This window comes from Lonchura striata, chromosome 19 (genome assembly GCF_050655825.1).
Source record: "Lonchura striata isolate lonStrDom1 chromosome 19, ASM5065582v1, whole genome shotgun sequence".
Classification (NCBI taxonomy): domain Eukaryota; kingdom Metazoa; phylum Chordata; class Aves; order Passeriformes; family Estrildidae; genus Lonchura; species Lonchura striata.
Window position 1 is genome coordinate 3,297,829 of NC_140721.1, and position 22,722 is coordinate 3,320,550.

Sequence of the window (22,722 nt, forward strand, 5' to 3'; positions counted from 1 at the left end):
GCAAACCTCATTCATCCAGAGTAAAGCAATTTGGGACCCCAAACCTTTAAGTGGCTGCACTCTGCTTATTAGTCCTGATCAAATACTATTTTCTGAATAATACATTTAATGAGTCATGATGTTTGTCAAACACATGATTAAACAAAGAATTCCTGGCATCCGTGGGCTAGCTGAGTACCCCATGAATAATGCATCACCTCACCAATATATCTGGATATGAATAATTGTATCCAATATCTGGCCAGCTCGGGTATTTATTATGAATGCAATTTATTTATTGTATATTACATGCCTTATTTAAATGGAGGAGATTGTCTCCTGCCTGTTTCAGTTTCCCTTGCAGCATTTCTCTGCCTCCCCCTGACATTGTACCCTGTGGTGGCAATGGGGGCTCCGGGGTGGGATTTCCCCCCTGGTGCTGGCAGGGAGTCTGTCCCCAATGCCATCCATCTGTGCACTCCAGTGTGTTTTGCATGGCTCTGAACCTGCCTTTTCCCAGGCTGGTGGGTGGCTTCATCCCTGCTAAGCCTTGGGCTACACTCAGGGATATTTAATTCAATGAATGGATGAGACCTTTCGAGATCCTCCCACCTGCTGCTCTCCACGAAATCCCAAATATCTGCTGCTTTTTGAGGGGGTTGGATCATTAACAAAATCCTGCCTGCCAGTGCAATTAGCTGGGCTGCCTTCACCTCTCCTTCACCTCGGGGAGGTGAACGCTGCTGGCTCCTGGGGTCTGTGACAGCAAAGTCACTCCACCAGCTTGGACAAGGCCACGCAGGGATGAGGGAGAACCTGTCTGGCCATGCTGTGAGGCTGGTGGGCTTGGGCAGGAGGGGATCCAACACCCAGCTCCCTGGGATGCCCTGACAAATGCCACTTGTCCCCTCCAGAAGCTGCAGGCACTGGCACAGTGCCCCACACTGCACCACCCCAGCTTTCCATGCTGGACACGTCCCACCGGGTGGGCAGGGAAGATTTTTGGGTGCTTTTCCAGCTTCCCTGACACATCTCCAGGCTGCAGGGAGGCGAAAGCTGGCGGCAGCTTTGATCTCCACCTTTATTTTCACATTAAAGAGACTCTGGAATTGCATTCCCTGCCCAGCTCAGAACCAGGGAGGCTCCCAGGGAATGGTCACCGCCCAGACCCACAGGAGCATCACTGATGCTCTTTCAAGCAGCTGCCTGGCAGGAGCCTCTCCTGATTAGCACAGGGAAAATCAAGACTCCTCCTGGCTTTGAAGTTGGCTTTTCCTCGTGGAAAAGGAGATATTTTGAGGAGAAGATGGATGGGTGAAGCAAAGCACCCAAGGCAGGACAGTGCACGGAGATGTTTCCTGCGGGAAGCGGCACTGGAAGAGCGAAGAGCCAGCTCAGAGCAGAGAAACAGCTCCAGCCACACCAAAACACTGACGGGTGGCCAGTTTAGATGGGATATTTGGGAAGAAATCCTTCCCAGTGAGGGTGGGGAGGCCCTGGCACAGGGTGCCCAGAAAAGCTGTGGCCATCCCTGGATCCCTGGAAGTGTCCAAGGCCAGGTTGGACAGAGCTTGGAGCAGCCTGGGACAGTGGAGGTGTCCTTGCCCAAAGGAAATGATCTTTAAAGTCCATCCAGCCACGTTCTCCTGCAGATTGAGGGGTCCCAGGTGGGGTACAGGGGTCCATGCACAGTTCTGAGCTTTGGGGAGGGCACAAGGAGCTCCACAGCACCCAGGCTGGCAGGCAGGGATGGGAAAGGGCAGCACAGGATTTCTGTGGGGAAAAAGGCAAATCCAGCCCCGCACATATTTTGGTGCATCCCCCATCCCACAGCTCCCTGCTGCCTCCAGGATAAACAGCCCTTCCCAAGGGAGAAGCAGCTCCCAGAGCCCTGAAAAAGTGGTGGTCGAGCCCTGCTGCTCCCTGTCGCCTTCCAGCAAACAACTCAGCCAACGTCTCCTTACAAACCCATTTCCACGCTTGAGGAGGCTGCAAACTTCAAAGCCTGCAGTGAAAAAAATACCCACCAATAATAACAACAAACTGGAGGCTTCCCAGCCCCACCAGCCTGCAGCACTTCCAGCATGACTAATGTTTTCCAAGTGAAATAATAATCCACGGTGCTGAATTTCCCAGCACCCTGCACACTGCAGACAACAGGTGGGCTCTGCCCCTGCTTCACCTGCGAGCAGCACCTTTCACCAGGCAGCTTTGAGCTCTTGGCAGGAGGAAAATCACAAATTCCCAGGGCACCTGCAAATGAGGAGGGTGGGATTCCAGCCACGGAGCTGGCAAAGCCCTGAGTCCTTGGAGAAGGATGCAGAATCCTTTCTCTGCCAGTGGATCTTACAGCAAATCCTGCAGCGCAGCCCCAGATCCGTGTGGTGATGGAGCAGCCGAGGCTGCCCACAATTCCTGCCCTCCTCCAGGTGGGATAGAGGCTAAAACATGAAAAATCTTTGCATTCCCTGCAGAGCGTATTCCAAGCTCTGCCCCTGCTCGCCTCCACCCTCTCACAACCTCTCCCAGCCCCTGAATGCACAGACCGAGCCAACAAAATAAAATAATAAAATAAAGACTCACGTTCTTTGCTTAGTTGGACAATAATTCACAGGTACCCCCAGCTTTCTAACAAAAAGCTCAGCTCTGACAGGAGTCCAGAACTTCCTTGAGGAGATTTTCTCAGCAAGACATGACCACAAAGCCTCAAAACGTGCCCGTGAGAGCTGGGCATGAAGAGGTTAAACCCAATCCATGGCACCTCTGCAGGCAGGAGCCAGCCAGAGAGTCCTGAAGGTGATGATGCAGCAGGAGCAGGCTCCTGGCTGGTTCCCCCAGCCCAGGCTCTGTCAGTCAGGTGTCAGTGGCTCTGGGGTGATGGATGCACGCAGGGCACGCACATTCCTGCCTTTGCTGGGGATAACTCTGCCCTGCTCTGCTGGGAGCAGCTCCAGGAGCCTCCAGACCCTGGCAGGGGGCTCAGAGACCTTCAAAAACAGTTGTGGCTTCGATTTCAGCCCGTGGAAAAAGCTGCCAACTTTTTATAAGGAATTCCAAGCCACAAGGGTTTGAGTAGTGTGGTAGTTGGATAACACAGGATGAAAAAGTAGAATTTTGGGGGTTTTAGAATGAGGTTCAAGGGGGCAAGATGGAGGGATTTGGGTGTGTCCTGACCTCCTTCTCCTTCTCCTTGCCCTCCATGTCTTGCTGTGATGGTGACACTTTTCTATTGGTTTAAGGCACAGACACACTGTCTAACATAGATGACAGATATTGGCATGTTATTGTAAACACAGCACAGGTAGTTTTTGGTATAAAATGCAAACAGCACCCTGAGGGCAGACAGAATGGCTGACTTGCAAGACAGAGCTCAGCAGCTCAGAGAAAGAATGTTCTAAATACAGGAAAACAAACAACCTTGAGAGGCAGACCCTACACATTTCAGACTTGTCTGGCTGTGCAGGCTGGGAATCAAGGATTTTTACAACCTTGGGGTCATCCCAACACCCAGAGCCCGAGAAGGGACAGCAGGCACAGGGCAGGGGGAGGGAGCCGTGTCCCCCAGGACCGGCCCTACCGCAGCGTCTTGCGGATCATGTCCTCGTCGGTGATGCCGTAGTAGGTGAGGGTCTCGTTCCACGTGGGGTTCAGGGTGTTGCGCAGCGTTTTGGTTCTCAGCTTGTTTGCCTGGGAAAGCACAGGAGGTGGGGTCAGTGGGATGGGCCACTTGGGCAGGACAGGAGGCCCAGTTTGGAGATGGAGGGGCAATGGGTGCTGTCACTCTTCCGCCCCAGTGCTGGCCCAAATCCACCCCTAATCCAGCAAAAATCTGGGTGGTAGGTACCGCAGCAAGTGGGTCATCCCTGGCTGGGTAATAATTTACATAGACTCTGTGCATTTACAGAAGGTTGACTATTTTCTTCATTAAGAAACCCATTGCTCTTTTATATCTTAGTTTGCTATAGGTGGAATTGATTGGTCTTTTAACTAAAACACTATCATCATTGGCTAATTAAATAACCACCCTTTGTTACAGAGATAAACAAATTTCTATAACACATTCTACATGCTCACGATACCAGGTGTAGCAAGTGGAGATAAGAATTGTTTCTCATTCTTTTCTCTGATCTTCTCACAGATTTTTCTCAGAATGATGCCTGGGAAAGTTGTGTTTCTCTCTGTGGCCACAGAGCTGCTGCCACAGGCAGGGACACAGCAACTCACTCATTTCCAAACCATCCCAACCCCCCATCCTGCATCCTGGAAACAGCCAGCAAAATGGGAACCTTGGCAGAGCACGGAGCAGGATTTCGTTTAAGCAGGAGAGAGCAAGGAAGGGGGAAAAAATACTTTCTGGATTAAATAAAAAAATGCTGATTTTCTGTTCTGGCTGCTTGTTTGCACTCCTACTCCCAGCACAGCTCTTGATCCTGCCTGACTCCAAACAACTTCCTTGGCAGGTGTTTTGTCAGCACCAGCAGCTCCTTCCAGCAGCCCTGCTGAGCAGGAGGATGGGGACAGCAGGGCTTGTGTCCCCTGCGTGGATGGGACATCCTGGCACACTGCCATTCCCCAGCTCAGGGGACATGGATCTCCTTGCCCCCTGAGCTGTCCTCACTTCTGGGAAGAGCAGACAAAATTAGGCTGAGGCTGCAGACTGGGCTTCTCCACCAGGCTCCCAGCCTGGCACCGCCTGGCAGAGCAGCAATTTCCCCTCTAATTAGGTGTCAGACAACTCAATCCCTGCCTCAGCTGCTGCTGGGCATAGGAAACTCTCAGCACATCGATACCTCCAAGTTGTCCTGTGGATCTTTGTGGGAAGCTGCTGCAGGAAGCTGCTGTTCAGGAGCCCCGAGTGACAAGGACAGCAGGGAAGGTGTCCCAGTGGCACCCACAGCCTGCTCAGATCCTAATCCCTGCAGCTCCAGGGACTGGGAAGGAAAGTGGGTGACATGAACATCACCCAGCTGCTAAACTGCCCTGGGAAGGGACACAGTGAGATCAGAGGAGCTCCGGGAGTGCCTTTTTCTCCCATCTGGAATGACTCAGGAGTCAGCAGCCAGCTCTGCACGGGGAATGGATCCAGCCCTGATTCCCACACCCACAAGAGCTCTCAAGCCCAAATGTGGGACAGAAACACCCAAGGGACTCAGGGACTGTCCTGCTGCTGGAACAACTAGCCCAGGACAAATCTCCAGTCCCCCCAGAGCTGCTCCCCTCTCCCAGGGCAGAGCTGGAGCAAAGCACAGAGATGGAGCAGAGGGGGCATCCCCATGGCTTGTGCAGCTCCTGTGTTCCCTCTCCTCCTGCCTCTCCTGCCTCCACCAGCTCCAGCAGAAATGCTAATCAATGGATTTGCAAAACATGGAAATGACTGATAATATTGCTGATGAAAGCGCTCCCGGCTCTGTTTGCAGCGGAAGCTCAGAATGTGGTTAAAAACTCCCTCTGCCACCCTGAACATTAGGAATTAATCCAACTGAACTGTAACAAGTAAATACACCTTCCTCCCCCCCCAAAAAAAAAAAAAAAAAAAAAAGGTATTTCCTTTTGTGTGGAGTAAGAGTGCAATTAATATTCCTAACACACACACTGAGCATTTAAATTCCACATCCCCGTCACTTACACCGAGCTCTCACCACACATCAATATCTTTAATTACTCTTCTCTCCAGCAAGCGCTGAACCTAAGGAGATGGAAATATTTCCCTTATGATTTATACTCTGTTTTATTATGATCTGAGGGGTTTTAAATGCAAAAGAATAAAGGCAGAAAACAAAAAAGGAAATTAAAATGGTCCGGTTTGTTTATAGCTGAGGCTGCTTCACTCAGTGCTTCCCGGGGGCTCCTGGAATGCAGCATTCCCATCCTGGGCTCCCAGGGTAAGGAATCAGGGCTGGCACCTGGCTGCCAGCCAGTGGATTCCCAGCAAGGCATTTTCCATCCCTGTAAGGATGGATTCAACCCCAATTCTTACCTCCTGCTCTCTCTGAGCACCTTTCACTCAAGAAACTCAAGCCCACAGCCCCTGGGTGAGGAGCTTCTCCCAGGCCTGAATTCCACCGAGAAGCTGCAGCCCCAGGAAAGGAAGGAGAAGTGAAAATGTTTCTCACCTTACTGGCTCCGGGGAGCAAGTGCAACTTGACATAAGGATCAGCCAAACCATTGTGGTCCATTGGCTTCAGGCCCTGGAGAGGGAACAGCAAAAAGCAGGCTCAGGGTGGTACTGGGATGCTGGGCAGGCAGGGTGGAGCCCATCCTCTTTCCCTGGAAACTTTCCCGAGGCTTCCCCAGGATTGGGGAAGGAGGGCAGAGTGGGTTCTGCAGGCTCCAGGCTCAGCATTCCAACCTGTGCCGTGCAGGAGGGGCAGGGGGAAGCTGCTCACCTGCACGTGGCACCATCCACCCCTCCCTGCCTCCCTCCCCCCCCAGCAGCCAGCTCTGCCACCCTCATCATGATTAATTTGGGGGTGAAGCAAATCAGTGCAGCGATTTTCCCAGGCTCGAAATTACAGGGTTCTGTCATTTAATAATTGCTTCTGAGCAAACACACACCTCTGCTGTTGTGGTGCCTTTTCCAGAGGGTGTGATAGCACCTACCTACTCCCAGTTATTAAGGAAGAACAGCTCCAGGCCAGTGGGAGGCTGGTGCCAGCCAGATGCTGTGGTGTTCACAGGGAAATCTGGGGTTGCAGGAGCACCAGTCCAAGGAAACACTCGCTGTGGCCATTCCTGGTGGGTTTTCTACAAGACCCTCCCAGCTCTCAAAGGATGGCATGGATCAGGTTTGTTATAGCAATGCCCTGCTTTGGGCAGAGGAAGGGCACAAGCTGTGCCTCTGCTCCTCCTCTAAACCCCCTGAAAATTATCCAGGAGTGATGCACGAACCCAGCTGAAAGCCACACCTGCACAAACTGCATGGGAAAAAAAACTCCACAGGGTGGGGCAGCAAGTCAGGAGGGTGAAAAATGGAGCCTAATTTTCACCAGTGCTAAGTAGAAATGAGAGTGGTTCCATGGTGGAAGTCCATGGATTATTTCCAGCCTGGCTGTGGGATCCCTGCAGGAATTATTGCTGGGCTGGCTGAAGGCAATCCTGTGGCTGGATCAGAGCAGGGCTTCTCTGCAGAGGTACCCATCCAATCCTCCAGCCTGGGCTTGGAGACAAGGCTGGGGGTGCTGAAGAGTCCTCACACCCTTTTTGTGAGGAGCAGAGTGTGTGCAGCTGCCAGGCATCCAGCAGCAGGGAAGAATTTGTATGGACTGCTGCTGGAATGGCTGCGTGCAGAAGGAATGCAGCAATCATCCAGGATTTGGGCAAATGGAGCAGGGGAATGCTGGGGGGAATCATTTCCATGCCTCACAGGTAGGGGATAACTCACCCAGCCTGACCCACAGCATCACAGGATCCTCTCTGAGTTCTGGCCAGGATGCTCCTGACCTTGGGAGTGTCTCAAGGGCTCTGCTACAGAGACAAGTGTGCTGCCCTGGGGCAAGGGAGGCCAAATGGTGCCCAGCAAAGAGGATTTTGCTTCTACAGCAAAACCGAAAGGATAAAAATATCAGCAGTGAATGGAGGTGAAGGGCTCTGCTTTAAGAGCAGCCTCTGGGGTGATGTCTCTGGCCCAGCAGATGAGGATGGGGCAGCCAGGGCAGGAAGGGGCTGGGCTGTCCCCAGACTCTGGGGGGAATTGCCTGCACTATCCACTGGTGCTCGAGGTGCCCAACCTGCCCGGGCTCCGAGCAAATGAAACCAGAACGGAGCAGGCAGATTCCCAGGCAAATGGATGGAGAATGACAGGCAGTTCTGTAATTCACCCATCAATTCAGCTCAATTAAATTACCTTCTGAGGAGGCTATTAAAGGCTTTTTTAATAGATGTGCTATGGAAGATGGAGTGACAGGAGCCTGGAAAATGGCTCCTAATGTCACGTCTACCTCCCTCCCGTGTCACTTGATCCGTGTTTGGCACAAACAGCTGAATTTAACAGGGCTCTGCTTTGCCAGGACCCCTCCCACAGGGAGGACCCCCATTTCTTCCCCTGGTGGAGGGACCACCAGCCTGGAGCTTCTCCAAGAGGGATGAGAAGCAGGGAGGGACAAGGCACAGAGTCACCCTCAGATCCAGCTGGGGCACCTCCCTGGCTCCAACTGATTTTTGGAGCTGGGATTGAGTTTCATCTTTTCTCTTCCTCTACCCAACCCCAAAATCTCTGCTGCAATCCTACAGAGACCTCCAGCTCCCTGCATGCCAGGCTGTGCCAGCTGCTCCCCATGCCAGTGACATTTAGCTAATCAATAGGATTTAATTACAGCTTGGGCTAATCGGGCTGCCGATTAATGCCACACTAGAGGCGTCCAGAAATCACAGGAGATGGATTCATTCCATCCTTCACCCCACGAGCTGCCTGCCCAAAACCCAGCCTGGAGAACTCCCAGGCATCCCGTTCTGAAAGGGGGCAAACTGCATTTGCACCCTGCCAGCCCAGAGGAGCCCGACAGCTGGAGGAATTTCCCTGCAGTGATAAATATTGATGAGTTAATACATAAGTAATGCTCCAGCACTCGCCTCGGGTGGAAGGGAGGGAGCAGCCAAATGCTCAGTGGGGTGGAAACTCCCGGGTGTTTCCTGGCCCAAGGATGCTCCAATGGGCAGCAGCTGCCTGGCATGGCCTGCCTGGGGCCAGGAGCTCCTCCACCATCGCCCCACAGCCTCCTGAGCCTTGTCCCAGGCATCTTTCTCCCAAAAGCAGGAGACCACTGGAGCTATAGGACAGCACAGCCTGCTGTGTCTGTGCTGCTGCATGCCCCTATCCATCCCCTGGAGCAGGCTGGGCTCTGTAGCACTGAGTCTCAGCGAAGCCATGGCACGGCAGGGCACAAAACCAGGCGCCTGCACATTCACCAAATCCTTCTCCATCCTATTTTCTGGGAGGTGGTGATGCCCAGCGCATCCCACACTGGACAGCAGAGAGCCACACAATCCCAGGGCTCGTGCAGGGCAGCAGGGGAGAGGGAGAGCCCTCCTGCCTGCCTGGCTGCTCCTGCAGTCCAGGAATGAGCTTCCACAATGCCCTGATTTATTCTCCTATTGATCTGAGCTGAGCTACAACGTGTCTGAGTTCAGCCGTGCCTGAAGTGTGACAGGCGGGGCTGCTGCCAGCACCCAGAGCCATCAGTGCCAGGTGGCTGCTGCCAGCCTGGCTGCTCCTGCCTGTTCCTGGCTGTTCCTGCTTTTTCCTGCGTGTTCCTGGCTGCTCCTGCCTGCTTCTGCCTGTTCCTGCCTTTTCCTGGCTGTTCCTGCCTGTTCCATGCTGCTCCTGCCTTTTCCTGCCTGTTCCTGGCTGCTCCTGCCTTTTCCTGCCTGTTCCTGGCTGCTCCTGCCTTTTCCTGCCTGTTCCTGGCTGCTCCTGCCTTTTCCTGCCTTTTCCTGTCTGTTCCTGGCTGCTCCTGCCTGTTCCTGGCTGCTCCTGCCTTTTCCTGTCTGTTCCTGCTTTTTCCTGCGTGTTCCTGGCTGCTCCTGCCTGCTTCTGCCTGCTCCTGCCTTTTCCTGGCTGCTCCTGCCTTTTCCTGTCTTTTCCTGCCTTTTCCTGGCTGCTCCTGCCTCTTTCTGCCTGTTCCAGGCTGCTCCTGTCTATTCCTGCCTTTTCCTGCCTATTCCTGCCTTTTCCTGCCTATTCCTGCCTTTTCCTGTGTATTCCTGTCTGTTCCTGCCTGTTCCTGCCTTTTCCTGGCTGCTCCTGCCTATTCCTGTCTTTTCCTGCCTGTTCCTGGCTGCTCCTGTCTTTTCCTGCCTGTTCCTGGCTGCTCCTGCCTTTTCCTGCTTGTTCCTGCCTTTTCCTGGCTGCTCCTGCCTCTTCCTGCCTTTTCCTGGCTGCTTCTGCTTGTCTCTCCTTATTCCTGGCTGCTTTTGCCTGTTCCTGCCTTCTCCCACCTGTCTGGTGACACCCAGAGCCTCCCAAATCCTGCTGTGAACTTCCACCGCTCAGGAACCCCTGCGACATTCCCAGGCACAGCAGCAGGGTGAATTCCCACGTGGAGTGGCTGTCCCAGGGAATTGTTGGTGGAGCACAGCAGGTTGGATTGAACCTGCTGCTGCCCAGCAGTGATAACGGGACTCGTCAGGAGCTTCAGCAGATATAGAAGTGCTGGAGATTAAAAAAAAATAGAAAAAAAAATAGAGGGAAGTAGAATAAAGGGAGAGAGGGAGGTTGTTTGGGGTTAGCACAGAGAAAGAAAAACGTGTCTCACGTGGCTGAAATAGGTTTGAATGGCTGCTGGCAGCAACAGAAGCTCCAGGAGCTGCTGGAGTTGGGCACATCCTGAGAGTGTTTCCCTGGAGGAAATGTGACACAGGTACCCAGGAGCTGGGCTGTGGCTATTCTCAGTTCAGTCAGAGAGAAAAAAAGAAAGATTTCTGCCAGGCTAAGCCTGGGGAAAAGTCCAGGAGGAATGTAAACAATCTATTCTCTCGTTTTCCGTTCATATTGTTTATAGATATGTTCTACCACACTGACCTAAGTCCAGTGCACCAATCAGGTGAAATGTTTTCACTTTAAGACCAATGAAATTAATGTTCACGATGTTGTCTACAAAAGAGAGAGGTGCTTTTGAATAAAGATCATTCTTTGCCTTCTGAAGATGGAGTCTCTTCATTCCCATCCCTGCCTCAACAGCGACCCTGGGCAAGGGTAAACAACATCCCAGCACTGTGGGGCTTTTCCCCCATCTCCTCCTCTCCAGCTCTATTACACCAGCCCTGGAGCCAGCAGGGTCCTGGCCCTTACCTTTCTGTAGTCAAGTTTTGGCAGCTTTCCCCAGGCGAGAGATGAAATGAGAGCGAGCAGATGGCAATGTAAATAAAAGAGAAAAATGGGAGAATGAGAGCAGAATGGAAATGAACAGGACTGGAGAGCTCAACGTCAGGGTGGCTCTGCCCTGCCCGCGGGCAGGGGCGATGCTGGGGTACCCCCACACCCCTGGGTGGGCACAGTGGGGACCAGGGCTCTCCTTTGGCAGCCCTGGGCTCTCGCTGATGTGAGATTTATCAGTTGCTGCCCAGAGCTCTCCTTCCTCCCTGTCTTCCACCCACTCCAAACCCAATTAGAAATCTCCTCCTTGGCACGGCTCCCGTGTGCGCCGAGGGAAGCCTGACCCGGCGGATTCACAGGAGACAGAGGGAAGCAAAGCCCTGTCTGCCTCAGCCCTGCCCTGCCGGGCACCTGGGGGTGCTGCCCTTGCCAGGAGCAGCCCCAGGAGCTGATCCCTGCACACCCATCCCCAAAATCCAGCTTTGCTGCTTGTATTCCAGCATGGATGAGACTGGGGGGGTGCTGCAAACAAGCCACGGAGGGGAGAGGAGCATCCTGTGGAGGTAAAACAGCGTGCTCTGACCCTCTGGGGCTCAGCTCACAGCCTCTTCTCCTGCCTTCTGTGAAAACCCTCCATCCCCTCCCAAAATCTGCAGGGTCTTTTCCCCCCAGCCCCCCCGGAGCCCTCGTTTCTGGGTGATGCAGAGGGGAACCCAGCAGCCCCCAGCAGCACCTCACACCGGCCCTGAGGCTGAACCAGGACCTCAGCTCCCTCTTTCCGCTCCCAAATGTGCAAAAAAAGCCCCTAAATTGCCTCAATCACGCAGGCGGCAAAGGCGCTGAGGAGCAGCACTTTGGGGCCGTGATTAGCAGCATTTAAAAGAGCCATTTATAACCCGACAGCCGGTGACAGTAAATAACAACGTGGGGATGGGCTGCTGGAAAAAGCATCCATCCCAGCTCGTCACAGGGGACGAACAGCCGGATCCCGACCGCCGGGAACGCCCGGGATGGAGGGAAGGACGGGCAGAGGTGCTGGGATGGCAGCGGAGCTGGAAGCTGATGGAACCAGGGATGCTGGGTGTATTAACAAAACAGCCTGCCTGGGACACTTGGCTCCAACTAAGTACTGACATTGAAATGTTAATGAGCTAATTGCTCCTGGGAATCACCTACAACCCCACCCACACTAGGACCGGGATGCAAAATAATCCAGTGGAATCGTGGGAGGGGGTTTTGGGGATGAAAACAGCCCTAAATGGAAAAGATGGGCACAGTGGAGGGGGCTGGATGGGTGAGCTGGTTGGGGAAAAGGGAACCACATCCCTGGTCTGTGTCTGACCTGTCACCAGAGCCTGCAGGGGACCAGACTGGGCTGTGGGAAGCAGGGACAAAGGAATACAAACTCTTCCTGGTGTTACCAGGAGGGCAGGAGAGGGAAAGCTGCTGCTGGATCTTGGCAGCAGGCTCTGCACATCCCCCCACCCTGCGGCTACCAGTGTGCCAGGAGGAATGGAGAGAGGGTGGTCTGCTGGGATTTCAGATATAGACTGCACACCTCTTCACCTCCAGATACCAGTGTGCCATGGAGACCCCAGGGACAGACCCTGCATGGAGACCCCAGGGACAGATCCTGCACAGAGACTCCAGGGACAGATCCTGCATGGAGAATCCAGGGACAGACCCTGCACAGACCCCAGGGACAGACCCTGCATGGAGAATCCAGGGACAGACCCTGCACAGAGACTCCAGGGACAGACTCTGCATGGAGAATCCAGGGACAGACCCTGCAGCCTTCTCCCCCTTTGGCTACTGGGAAAAAGCTACAACGCGATCCATGTCAAGCCCCCTGCCCAGCTGACTTTTTAATAAAGAGCTGAACATTAATAAAGGCACAGACCCTGCTTATTTCGCAGCCAAGGCTCGGGTTCCCCTCAGCCCTACCTTGGCTTTGTTGATGGTGCAGTGGAGAGCGTTGTTCTCCTGGTCGTAGAGCAAGCTGAAATCCAGCGTCCCCAGCGCGGCTGCAAGGGAGGAGAGATGCGATTAACCTGCTGCACCCTGTGAGCAGGGGCTGCTCTCCCTCTGAGCACGACAGGAGTGCGTGGAGATGCTGAAGAACAGGCTGCAGACATTATAAAACACAAAGCGTCCTGCTGGGAGCCCTGTTCTGAAACGTGGCTGCGTGCTGGGAGGCTGGTGGCCATTCCCAGGTTGGCTGGCACGGCCCTGGGAGAGGAGTGAGGGATGAGTGGGTGCAGCTCTGCCAGCACTGCAACTGAAGTAGAGATTTTCGGAGTTCACTTGAGCTAACAAAATGAATGTATCGTGAAAGAAACCTCTGCCATGGTACAAAGGGCATAGGGAAATGTAAATCTTTGGAGCTTCCTGCATAAAAGACAATACCAGAGAAGACCAGGGAATGCAAAGAACCCAGATAAAGGGACCCCTCTGTCTCCAATCATGTCAAGGCTGACAGACATACTCAGGTAAGACACCAAAGGACCAAAAGCATGCACAGAGGGGAAAAGTTCAAAAGTTCAACCCAGAGGAAGACCACAATCTTCAGCCTCAGAGACCACCAGGGACCACCACAGCAAACCATGCGTGCCCAGAAGGGCGTGGACCTATTCAGCATGAGAGGCGAGGCCAGGGGTTGAATATGCACAGAAAAGTTGTGTAATGTGTTGCACATGGAACACCTTTGTGAATACAGATTTGGGACAGACGGCAGCTCGGGGCACAAGTTTTTGGAGAGTGATCTCACTTGTGCCGGGCGCTGACATACATACCCACTTCAGGACTACATCGAGTTGTGGAATCTATTTATTTATTCCACATATCACTTCACAGCCACGGCCTTTGCTTCCGTGGGCTCTCACCTGGGTTATCCCTGTTAAGTGTAGTAAATATAATTCACGCCATTCCTTGTATGAAATATGTAATATTGGATACTTGTTAGATTATGCCTATTTGTATTTTGCAGGCAAGACTGGGTGTATATTGGAAACTGATTTACAAGTAACAGGATGTGGCTATGGGGATGGGCCATGGCTGGACTCCAGGTGCTGACCATCAGTAAAGGGCCCAAGATGGATCTCATGGAAATCCTCAGGCAGATCCATGTGAATGCAGCCTTCGGTAAAATCTCATCAGGAATTCACCTACTCCAGACACTGAATTATTCCTCCTCATCATCAAAAAAAAAAAAAAAAAATCTTATTAACCTACGGACTCTGAATAGAAGAAAAGACTGATTGCTGAAATCTTGGCTTCAGGTGGAATTTTCCCTATAAACACCACTTGGGCCAGGATAGAGGTGTGTGGGCATGGAGGAAAACCTCTCCTGAGATTGACTCCTTGTGGCACACCCAGGGTCAATCCCCGGGCTCGGCTCTGTGTTTTTCCATGGCTGGCTAGATAGAATTTGACCACTAATAAAATTATTTTTTTCCTTATTTTTAATCTGGCTGAATAAATTCTCATTTATAACATCCCCATCCCTCAGCAGCCTGACTGCAGCCAGCAGTCCCCCAGGAGATGAAGGATCTCCCCCAGGAAGATTTGGGAATGGCTGGGACACAGCTGAGAGCTGCTGTTGGCATTCCCAGAACGTGTATTTGTATAGTGACACCTTCAAACAAATGAGCCACCAGTGGGATCCCTTCCCAGCTCCAATCTGGCTGCAAACTGTAAATTAAACCCAGTGAGGATGGAGATACTTTCCTGGTTAAAATGAAAAACACCAACAGCTTTTAATCAGCGCAGGGTTCCTTTATGGCATCCCCAGGATCTCCTGGGATGGGACACAGGGATGGGACAGGGGAGCTAAGCAAAACCAGAAGAGCCTCAGCAGCAAAAGTCCTTTTGATTTGACAAATTCTTTCCCTTTGGATGATCTGAGCACTAATCTCACTAATCCAAAGCAGAGGAAAAGCCTTAAAAAGACAGGCTTCCCAAAAACATGGCTTAACCTTCTCCAAGGCTCCCAGGCCTGATTTGCACACCAAAGCCTGGGCATGGAGCAGCCTCTCCCCTGGCTCAGCTTCACCTGCCACCAGCCTGGAACTTCCAGGGTGGCTCTGGACCCAGCAAACCCCACTTTTCCATGCCCAGCTTCCCAAAAGAGTTTTGCCTGAGTGCTGCCCTGCCACCAAACACCATCCCACCGCTGTTTCCAAGGTAAATGGACCTTCCTGTCACGTTCAGAACGTGAAAAAACATCCCAAATAAAAACCAGAACAGTTTTGCTTAATATCAAAGCAAGGTTTGCTGACTGGAGGAGAGTTGGATAAACTTTATGGGAGGAAATAAGGTGATTTTTTTCCCCCCCAGCACGGAGTTTAAAGATATTCAGGGGACCGAAACCTTCCTGCTGCAATTTCACAGTGATCTCCCAGCCCAAAGGCAAAGGAGCTACAGGTTTGCCTGCTGGCCAATGAAAAAAATCATTTCTCCCAAGCAAATATCTTGAGTTCAAAGCACAGTAAATACCCAGAAAGAGTTCTGCCAGAATAATGCACCCCCCTCGTTGTGCAGCAATTTCATGGCACATTAGCTCCTGCTCTGGGTAAGGCACAAATCAGTGGGGTTTTACCTGCCAGGGGAAGATGAGGGGTGAGGCCAAACCTGCTGTACCTTGTGCATCCTCTGTGACTCAAATGAGCATTTCCAGAGCAATTCCCAGCTAAACCCCTGCAGGGAGGAAGGACCAGCAGTGCTCTGGGTGCTCTCAGCGACGGGCAGCTCAAGGATGGCAGCGTGAGAAGCTGGAGGCTCCACGAACCAAGTCAGCAAAACTTCCCAAATCTGCATTTTTCACTCAAGAGCGGAAGATGAAACCTCCGGTTTCGGAGCCTCATCATTTCCACCTGCCCTTTAATCAGCATTTCCTGCCAGCCCCACCGCTCGGCCCTCCGAGTTCAAGCTGTTATTTTATTTTTATCACAGAAGGGGGCCCGCAGTTCAGCAATTTATAAAACAAATTAAAAAGCTTGCCGGGCAAACAGGGTTTGGCCAGGAAATACTGACAAAACCCCAGCCTGCCCCCAGGGGGGAGGGCAGCGGGGAGCAAGACAGGGAAAACCCAAAATCACCCTGAGACAGCAGCAGGAGCTTGTGCTGCAGGTGGGGACTCGGGTCCTGCTCCCAGCCCTGGCAGCCCATGAGCAAACATCCAGCAGTTCCTCCTGGAGCTGCCAGGGGTGGGAGGGCACGGCCAGGGGTGCAGGGTTCCCATCCGGGCTCTGCTCCTGTCCTGGAGGGGTTTTCCTCTAAGCAGAGAGGGGTTTTTGTGGATGGTGAGTCTCAGTTCCCAAGGAAGTGTGAGTCTCAATATCCAGGGGCAGAGGGATGTGGAAACATCAGCACAATGCGTGCTAATTGCTTACAAATGTGCTTGTTTGATGAACGGGAGGAGGAAAAGTTTGCCAAAAAGGGGTCTGGCAGCCAAGGAGCTGCTGTGGGGCTGGAGGCCAGCACTGCCACCAGAGCCAGGAGCCAGCGGATGCCCAGGACTCATGGGACACATTAAGGACACGGTGACAGTCCCACAGCCTCTGGGACATCCTGGGAATGCACAGCCAGGGATGGATCCAGCACAGACAAGGCTGGAGCTCCTGCTCAGGGCTGGGGAGGTGGCAGGAGACCTCCAGCTACACCAAGGGCAGGAGGCACCCCTGCACCCCCCAGAGCACCCAGTGAACTGCCAAGAGCCCCATCCCAGCCCTGGGCTCCTGCACGGGGCAGCACAAGCCACCAGCAGCAGCCCAGCACTGCCTCCTGCTCCCACTCCTGCAAACCCCAGCAGCAGCTCCAGCCCTGGCTGGGGAAATCCTGCATCCCCAGCTGGCAGAACTGTGCCCAAAACCTCTGCAGGGCAGCCTAATCCCCCTTCTTTAATTGCTTTCCCCCTCCCACTCGAGATGCAGCTCGATTGTGATCTTAATTAGGGGAGCAAGTACCTAAAAAAGAAAAGGGCAGCAATTAGACTCAAAGCGCTGTTAGCAGGATTATTTAACTCGACTGGGCTATTCTGAACACTGCCCTCTAATCACAGAGGCTGCAAATAAAAAATATAAATAAATGCCTTTGTCAGGCATTACAAAGGCAGCTCGGGCACTCTCCAGACAGCAGGCAGGATGTATCATTATTATTACAATTATTCTGCTCCAATGATAAAATAACCATTAGGAAAACTGAACTCATTAGCAGGTTCTGACCCTCCTTCCTCTCCGTGAGCCGGGAGAGATTGATGGGAAGGCGCTGACCAGGGCCTGCCTTTTAACACGGGCTCTAAAAGGGAAAATAAATCCCACTTGCACGGGAAGGTGGCCTCTTCTCCCACTGACCTTTGGGCGTTTTGATGAATTCGGGGGGCCAGGGGATGATTGGGGGGCAGCAGAAGCAGCAGATGTGTCCGTGGGCTCGGGCAGCCCAGCACAGCCCCACTGAGCTGGCAGGAGTTTATTGTTTATTGCTGACATTTCCCGGCTGTGCCAGGGTGAGGCGAGGCTGAAGGAGCTTCTATTTATACCTGTGGGGTGAGAGGCAAGATGTGGTGATAAAGATAAATCTGTGCTCTGCTCCCTTCCCCAGCCCCTGTCCTTGCAGGGCTGTGCTGGGTGGCAGAGCCGCCCTCTCCAATGCCTGGGATGCTCCAAGGTAAAGAGTTTCACATCCCAAGATGTGGAAGAGCCACTGACACTCCCAGGAAAAGCTTCAGCAAAGCCTGGGAGTGATGACAGAGCACACTCCTTACCTTCCCAAGGCAGGTGTGACTGCCATTTGAAAGCCCAGCAAAGCTCTACACCAGGAGAAATTGAGGTGTGCACACAAAAACCCCACTATAGAACTAATTAAAAAGAAGTCCAAAAAGCCTTAAGTCCCTCTGCTTATCAGCATTGCTGCTCCCAAGATAATCTGCTCACGGATTTTGTGCCAGGGAGATCAGAGTGGAGCAGTAAAAAGACTGCTGGGGATTGTCTGGATTAGCTCTCCCTTACAGAAAGCACAGGTTCAGTAACCTTCAGACTGGGTATTTTTTAATGCACTATAAAAGATAGGTCCCTATTCTTCCATTGCTTTAATTTTCCCTTGCAATGGAGATAATTTTAAAGGTCCTGAAAGGCAGCAGGTAATTCTGTGCACTTAGAGGCCCGTATAAAATGTTGGTAAATGACTCCTCAGGAGGAACAGAAATCACATCCTGCCATTTCCAAGCCAGGCTGCTGGAGAACATTTTGGTGGGTGGCTGTGTGTGCTCCTGCCTCCCTGGCATCCTGACCTGGAAAAGCCTCAGTGTTGCAGAATTCTTGAGAGACAGAGGTTATAATTTATGTTTGGAATGAAGTTTGAGCTACTCAGTCAGACTAGGCTTGATAAGAGGCCTTGATGGGGCCTCGAAGCCTTTGATGCAGGGATAATTCAGTTGTCGTGCAGATAGAAATTATGTTAAGGTAACTACAAAATAATCAACTATCCGAGCATGAATTAGAGTAGAGCTGCAGTGTGAAAAGTTTAGCCACCTTAAAGTTTAAACACCTTAAAGTTAGTGTGCCAATCAGAGTGCCTTTGTAACTGTAAACTATAGAGAAGCTTATATAAACTACCACCTTATCTTGAATAAAAAGGCAACGTTTGATTAACCACATTGCTTCAGAGCTGCGTTTGTCTTGTCCAGCTTCCCGTTTTCCTAAAATTTCCCTGGCTTTTCCTCAGGGTTATCCCTGGAAAGCAGCAGCATCCCCTGCAGCTCACCCTGCACCCGCAGCACCCCAGATCCGCTCAGGACGCTGCCCTGCAGCCAGGGATGGATCCCAAAGGTGCTGAGCTGAGGAGCTGCAGCCTCTGAGGGCTGCAGAGCCCCCGATGGCAGCACTGACCTCTGGCATGAAGCTCCAGGCACGGCATCGCTGCGGGATCCAGCGGCAGCCAGGAAAGGCGCTGGAGGCAGCTGGGATGGGGTTTGTCTGAAAGCTGGCGTCACCATCAGCTATTCCATGAAAGCAGATCCTCTGGGAGGTTTTGGGGCATGTCCCAGGGGCAGCACAGCGTATTTGGGCATGAACATTCCCATCAGCACCACTGGACTCAGATCTGTTGCTGCCGGCAGGGCAGATCATTCCCAATCCTACAAAAAAACCCCAGGAAGGACCAGATCCAGCACACAGGCAGGAGACCTTCCCTCCTCAGCAGATCCACAGATGTGGCTGAACTCAGTAGGATCAGGAGCAAGGAACAAACAACTTTTCTCTCATGCAACTGTTCCCTGCCTGGCCGTGGGTTTTTTCACTTAAAATCTGCAGCAATTAATATTTCTTCATTTTGGAGACACGGCGCCAGTGCCCGGTCAGCTCTGGAGCAGGGAGCTGCTTCTTCATGAGGTTGGTTGATGGATGCTCATCAGCTCTTCTGTCTTCTCCAGGAGGAGTGTTCAGAGGAACACTTATCTGCTCAGAACAGTTCAGAGATGCAATTATGTTTTACAGCACTAAATGGTCCCTGATGTCAGCAGCAATTAGACTTTCAGCAATTTCAGTTCAGAGATGGCCTTCAAATCTCTCCCGCTCTCCTCCTTTAATGAAGTACAGTATTGCAATTAACAACCCCCCCGAAATTGCCTTCAGTGTTAAACACAACGAGGAGAGATCTGGGGACCCCTTGAGCGTGGTGGAACAGGGGGTGTCGGTCCTGTCCCTCCTCCTGCACCCCGGAACTGGGAAAGGGGAAGGGCTGGGCAGGCTGTGGGAGGGGGAACCTCATTACCCAGCAGCTGCGTGGCTCCTTCGTTAGCCGAGGTGCCAGAGGCCACAGCCCATGTGCTGCTTGCATGGCTGTTGGAGGAGGGATGCCCAGCCAGACCCTGCTCCCCCTCGTGTGCTTTCCTCTCCTGGTGCCCCCTGCTCACCTCCAGCACTTTAGGGTGTCCCTGGCTGTGGGCAATCCCTGGGAAGAGGAACGCTCCTCGGGGGATCGGGATGTGCAGCCTGCACCTGCATCGCTGCTGGGATGGTCAGCGGGAAGGTGAGAGAGCTCCCCCACACCAGCACATCCCAAATATCCATCTATCCCCCAGGAAAGCAGGGAGGAGCTATTCCAGAGTCACCCCTGGGACACCTGGGTGTGACACTGCCCCGTTGCTGCACACATTTCTCAGCTCGGGCCGCGCTCCGCTGGGCAAAGCCGTGCTCTGCTGAAATCAGTGGTGGTTTGTTTCGTTTCCTCAGCGAGAAAAATACTTCTTTTGCCCTTATCTGGATTGAAAAGACGATTCAAAGCTTATAAATAGCAGTTGCAGCATATGCTAAGGAGCTGTGTTTCAGAAGTAAATACCCTGCTCGTTCTCGCCGTCTCCTCTGCCTCCCCCTGCCTGGCCAAAAGCACTGCCAGGTGACTTGCAAACCCTGCACCCCTTCAGACCTTCTTCCTCCTCCTTTACGTCTTCAAGCAGCCAGTAATTAATATCTCCATGATGGCTTTGCCTGCCTAATTATCTTCTTTGCTCAAAATAAGAGTCTTCCTAAATAACTCGTGTGGCGCTGCAGGCGTCACGAGCCGCCGCGCACCAGGGCTGGCCTCTCAGCTGCACTTTGGAGAAGTGCTTTTCATGCTGCTGCGGCTCCAGAGCTCGGCAGGCTGCTCTTCCACGAATAAAACCGGGCAAGAGGTGGAGCTGGACGGGTTTGTGCACAGAGGGACAGTGCCAGAGAGCTGGCAGGAGCAGGATGGGGCAACATTTCCAGGGATGCCGGCTCCAGCTGCAGCCCGTGGCTCTCAGGCTCTCTCCTCACCTGAAAACCCAGAGCCAAGCACATTTGGAGGAAGGAAAGAATTCCAGTGTGACCAGAGCCTCTTTCCAAAGCTAAACAGCAGCTCAGGGAACGGGGCATTTCTCCAAGGGCTGGAAATTTGATTGCCTGTTAAAGGAGGATGGCTGCTCCCTCCCAGGGACTGTCTCTACCTCTGCTCCTGCAGGGGTTTCAGAGACCTCTAAAAATCCCTCAGGTACAAATTCCTGCTGCTGCTGTGGAGGGGAAGGGGCAGGTAGTGGAGGGGCAGCAGCATTTGGGTGAAATGGGTGGAGATGGGAGGCGAGAGGCAGCTCCTCACAGGTGGCACATTGCCATCTAGCTGGCATTTGCTTATTTTCCTTGCAAACCAAGTTTCCCTGGCACTGTGCTGCCCGGCGGGGTGGGAAGCATCCCTGGTGGCTGGGGACCCCGGGGACCTGCTGCTGTCACAGGGCACCAGCCAGGGGAGCCAAAAATGAGGTGACAGCCAGGTGTCTTGAGGCAGCAGGAGCGAATCCCCCCTCCCCAGCCTCGTCCTCTCAGCTCACAGCAGACGCTGGTCCAACAACACCAAACCACCCAAATCCCCATTTCCCACTTCTCCTGCCTCATTCCTTCCACCTCCTCAGCGGTTCTTCGGGGATAAACCCGCTGCAGGAAGAGTCCTGCCCTGTCAGGGCAGTGCTGATCCCTCTGCCAGGGTCTCCCAAGGGCCCTGGCATGGCACGGGGTGCCCACCACAACCCTGCACACCCTCACAGCAGCACTGCTGGCAGGTCTGATGGGAAGAGCTGGCTCCATTAAATTCCCAGTGATCCCAGAGCCAGCCCAGATGTCTCCACTCATTATCTGCTGTGTTGGTTCCCTGCCTGCTGCCTGCATTCAACAGGCTGCTGGAGAAGTGTCCAGAACCACAAACCTGAGCCTCCCATGGCTGTCCTCCCACCTCAGGCAGGTCCCTGCCCATCTCTGGGAGGATTTCACCTGCTTCCCTCAGCCTGGGGGCTCTCAGTTTTCCAGAGCACCGATTCCATCACGCACTGACATTCCCCCATCACATCCCTGCTCCCTGCAGGTGCCACACCTGCCTCAGGCCACCCTGCCCGGGTGGCAGCAGACACTGCAGCTCCCACGGGCTCCACGGACACTGCAAGGTTTGCTGGTGGGCTCTGGAGCACGACTCAGCAGAGGATGAAAGAACAGGGTGCAGCCAGCCAAGCCCACCTGAGCTGCAGCAGGGCCAGGCAGGACCTACCCTGCTCTCCCCCCACAGCCCTCCTGGAATTCAGGCTGGGATGGCAGCTCAGATGCTGCTGGAAAAACCCCAGAACGCCCAGGCTGGAGCAGTAACTCCAGGCAGGAAGGAGCTTGGGGAAACCCAGACAATTGCTGCATTTCTCCAGGCAGGGGCAGCTCTCCTCCTCCCACCCAGCAGCATCGCCTTGGCATGGGAGGAGGGAAACCCACAGGCAGGTGGGACAAACAGGAGGGAGCCATTCAATCTTCCTCCTCCTCCTCCTCCTCCTCCCGATGGATTCTGCCACGGCAAAATCCCTCTCCCTGCACCTCTCCGGGGCTGGGCTGGAGCATCTCCGAGGAGTGAGGCGTGACGTGCCTGGCAAAACCTTGATTTGTGGGTGCTGCACCCAGGCTCCAACACCAGAGACCCCCTGTGCCCCCCAAGGGGACTGGCACCACCAACACCCCAGCGCTGTCCTGGCGTGCAGGCACAGACAGGTTCTCCAGGGGAAATTTAGTGCAGGTGACTAATGCAGCAGCCCTGAATCACCCTCCAGAGATGTGGGGGAGCTCAGGCACACTCCCCAGCGTGGCTGATGGCTCCAGTCAGGCTGCACGGATCCCCTCCCTGCTCCCAGCCTGGGGAATGGGTACAGGCAGCTCTTGCCTGGATTTACAACTTGGCTGCTAAACATGGGGGAGTGACAGTCTCATCCTGCACATCCATGCCAGCCGGTGTCCTCAGGGTGTCTGGGCCATCCCGTGCTGTCCCCAGAGATGTGACACCAGCACTGCCACCTCCCTGCTCTGCTCCTGGCACCGCTGTGCCTCTGCCAGCCCAAACCCCAGCGCACCTCTGGCAAAACAGCCTCAGCAGTTTTGCCTGACACCTGTTAGCTGCAG

The 22,722-nt window shown here is 53.4% G+C and overlaps 1 protein-coding gene across 1 annotated transcript in view; it reads right to left on the reverse strand.

Moving 5' to 3' along the window:
* DOC2B (double C2 domain beta) overlaps positions 1-22,722 on the reverse strand; it is a 31,770-nt gene that overhangs the window by 6,513 nt on the left and 2,535 nt on the right. The window contains exons 2-4 of the mRNA XM_021524898.4: positions 12,734-12,813; positions 6,093-6,167; positions 3,557-3,666 (exon numbers count right to left, since the gene is read on the reverse strand). Coding sequence (XP_021380573.1) covers positions 3,557-3,666; positions 6,093-6,167; positions 12,734-12,813 — 265 coding nt within the window. The remainder of the gene's footprint in view (positions 1-3,556; positions 3,667-6,092; positions 6,168-12,733; positions 12,814-22,722) is intronic.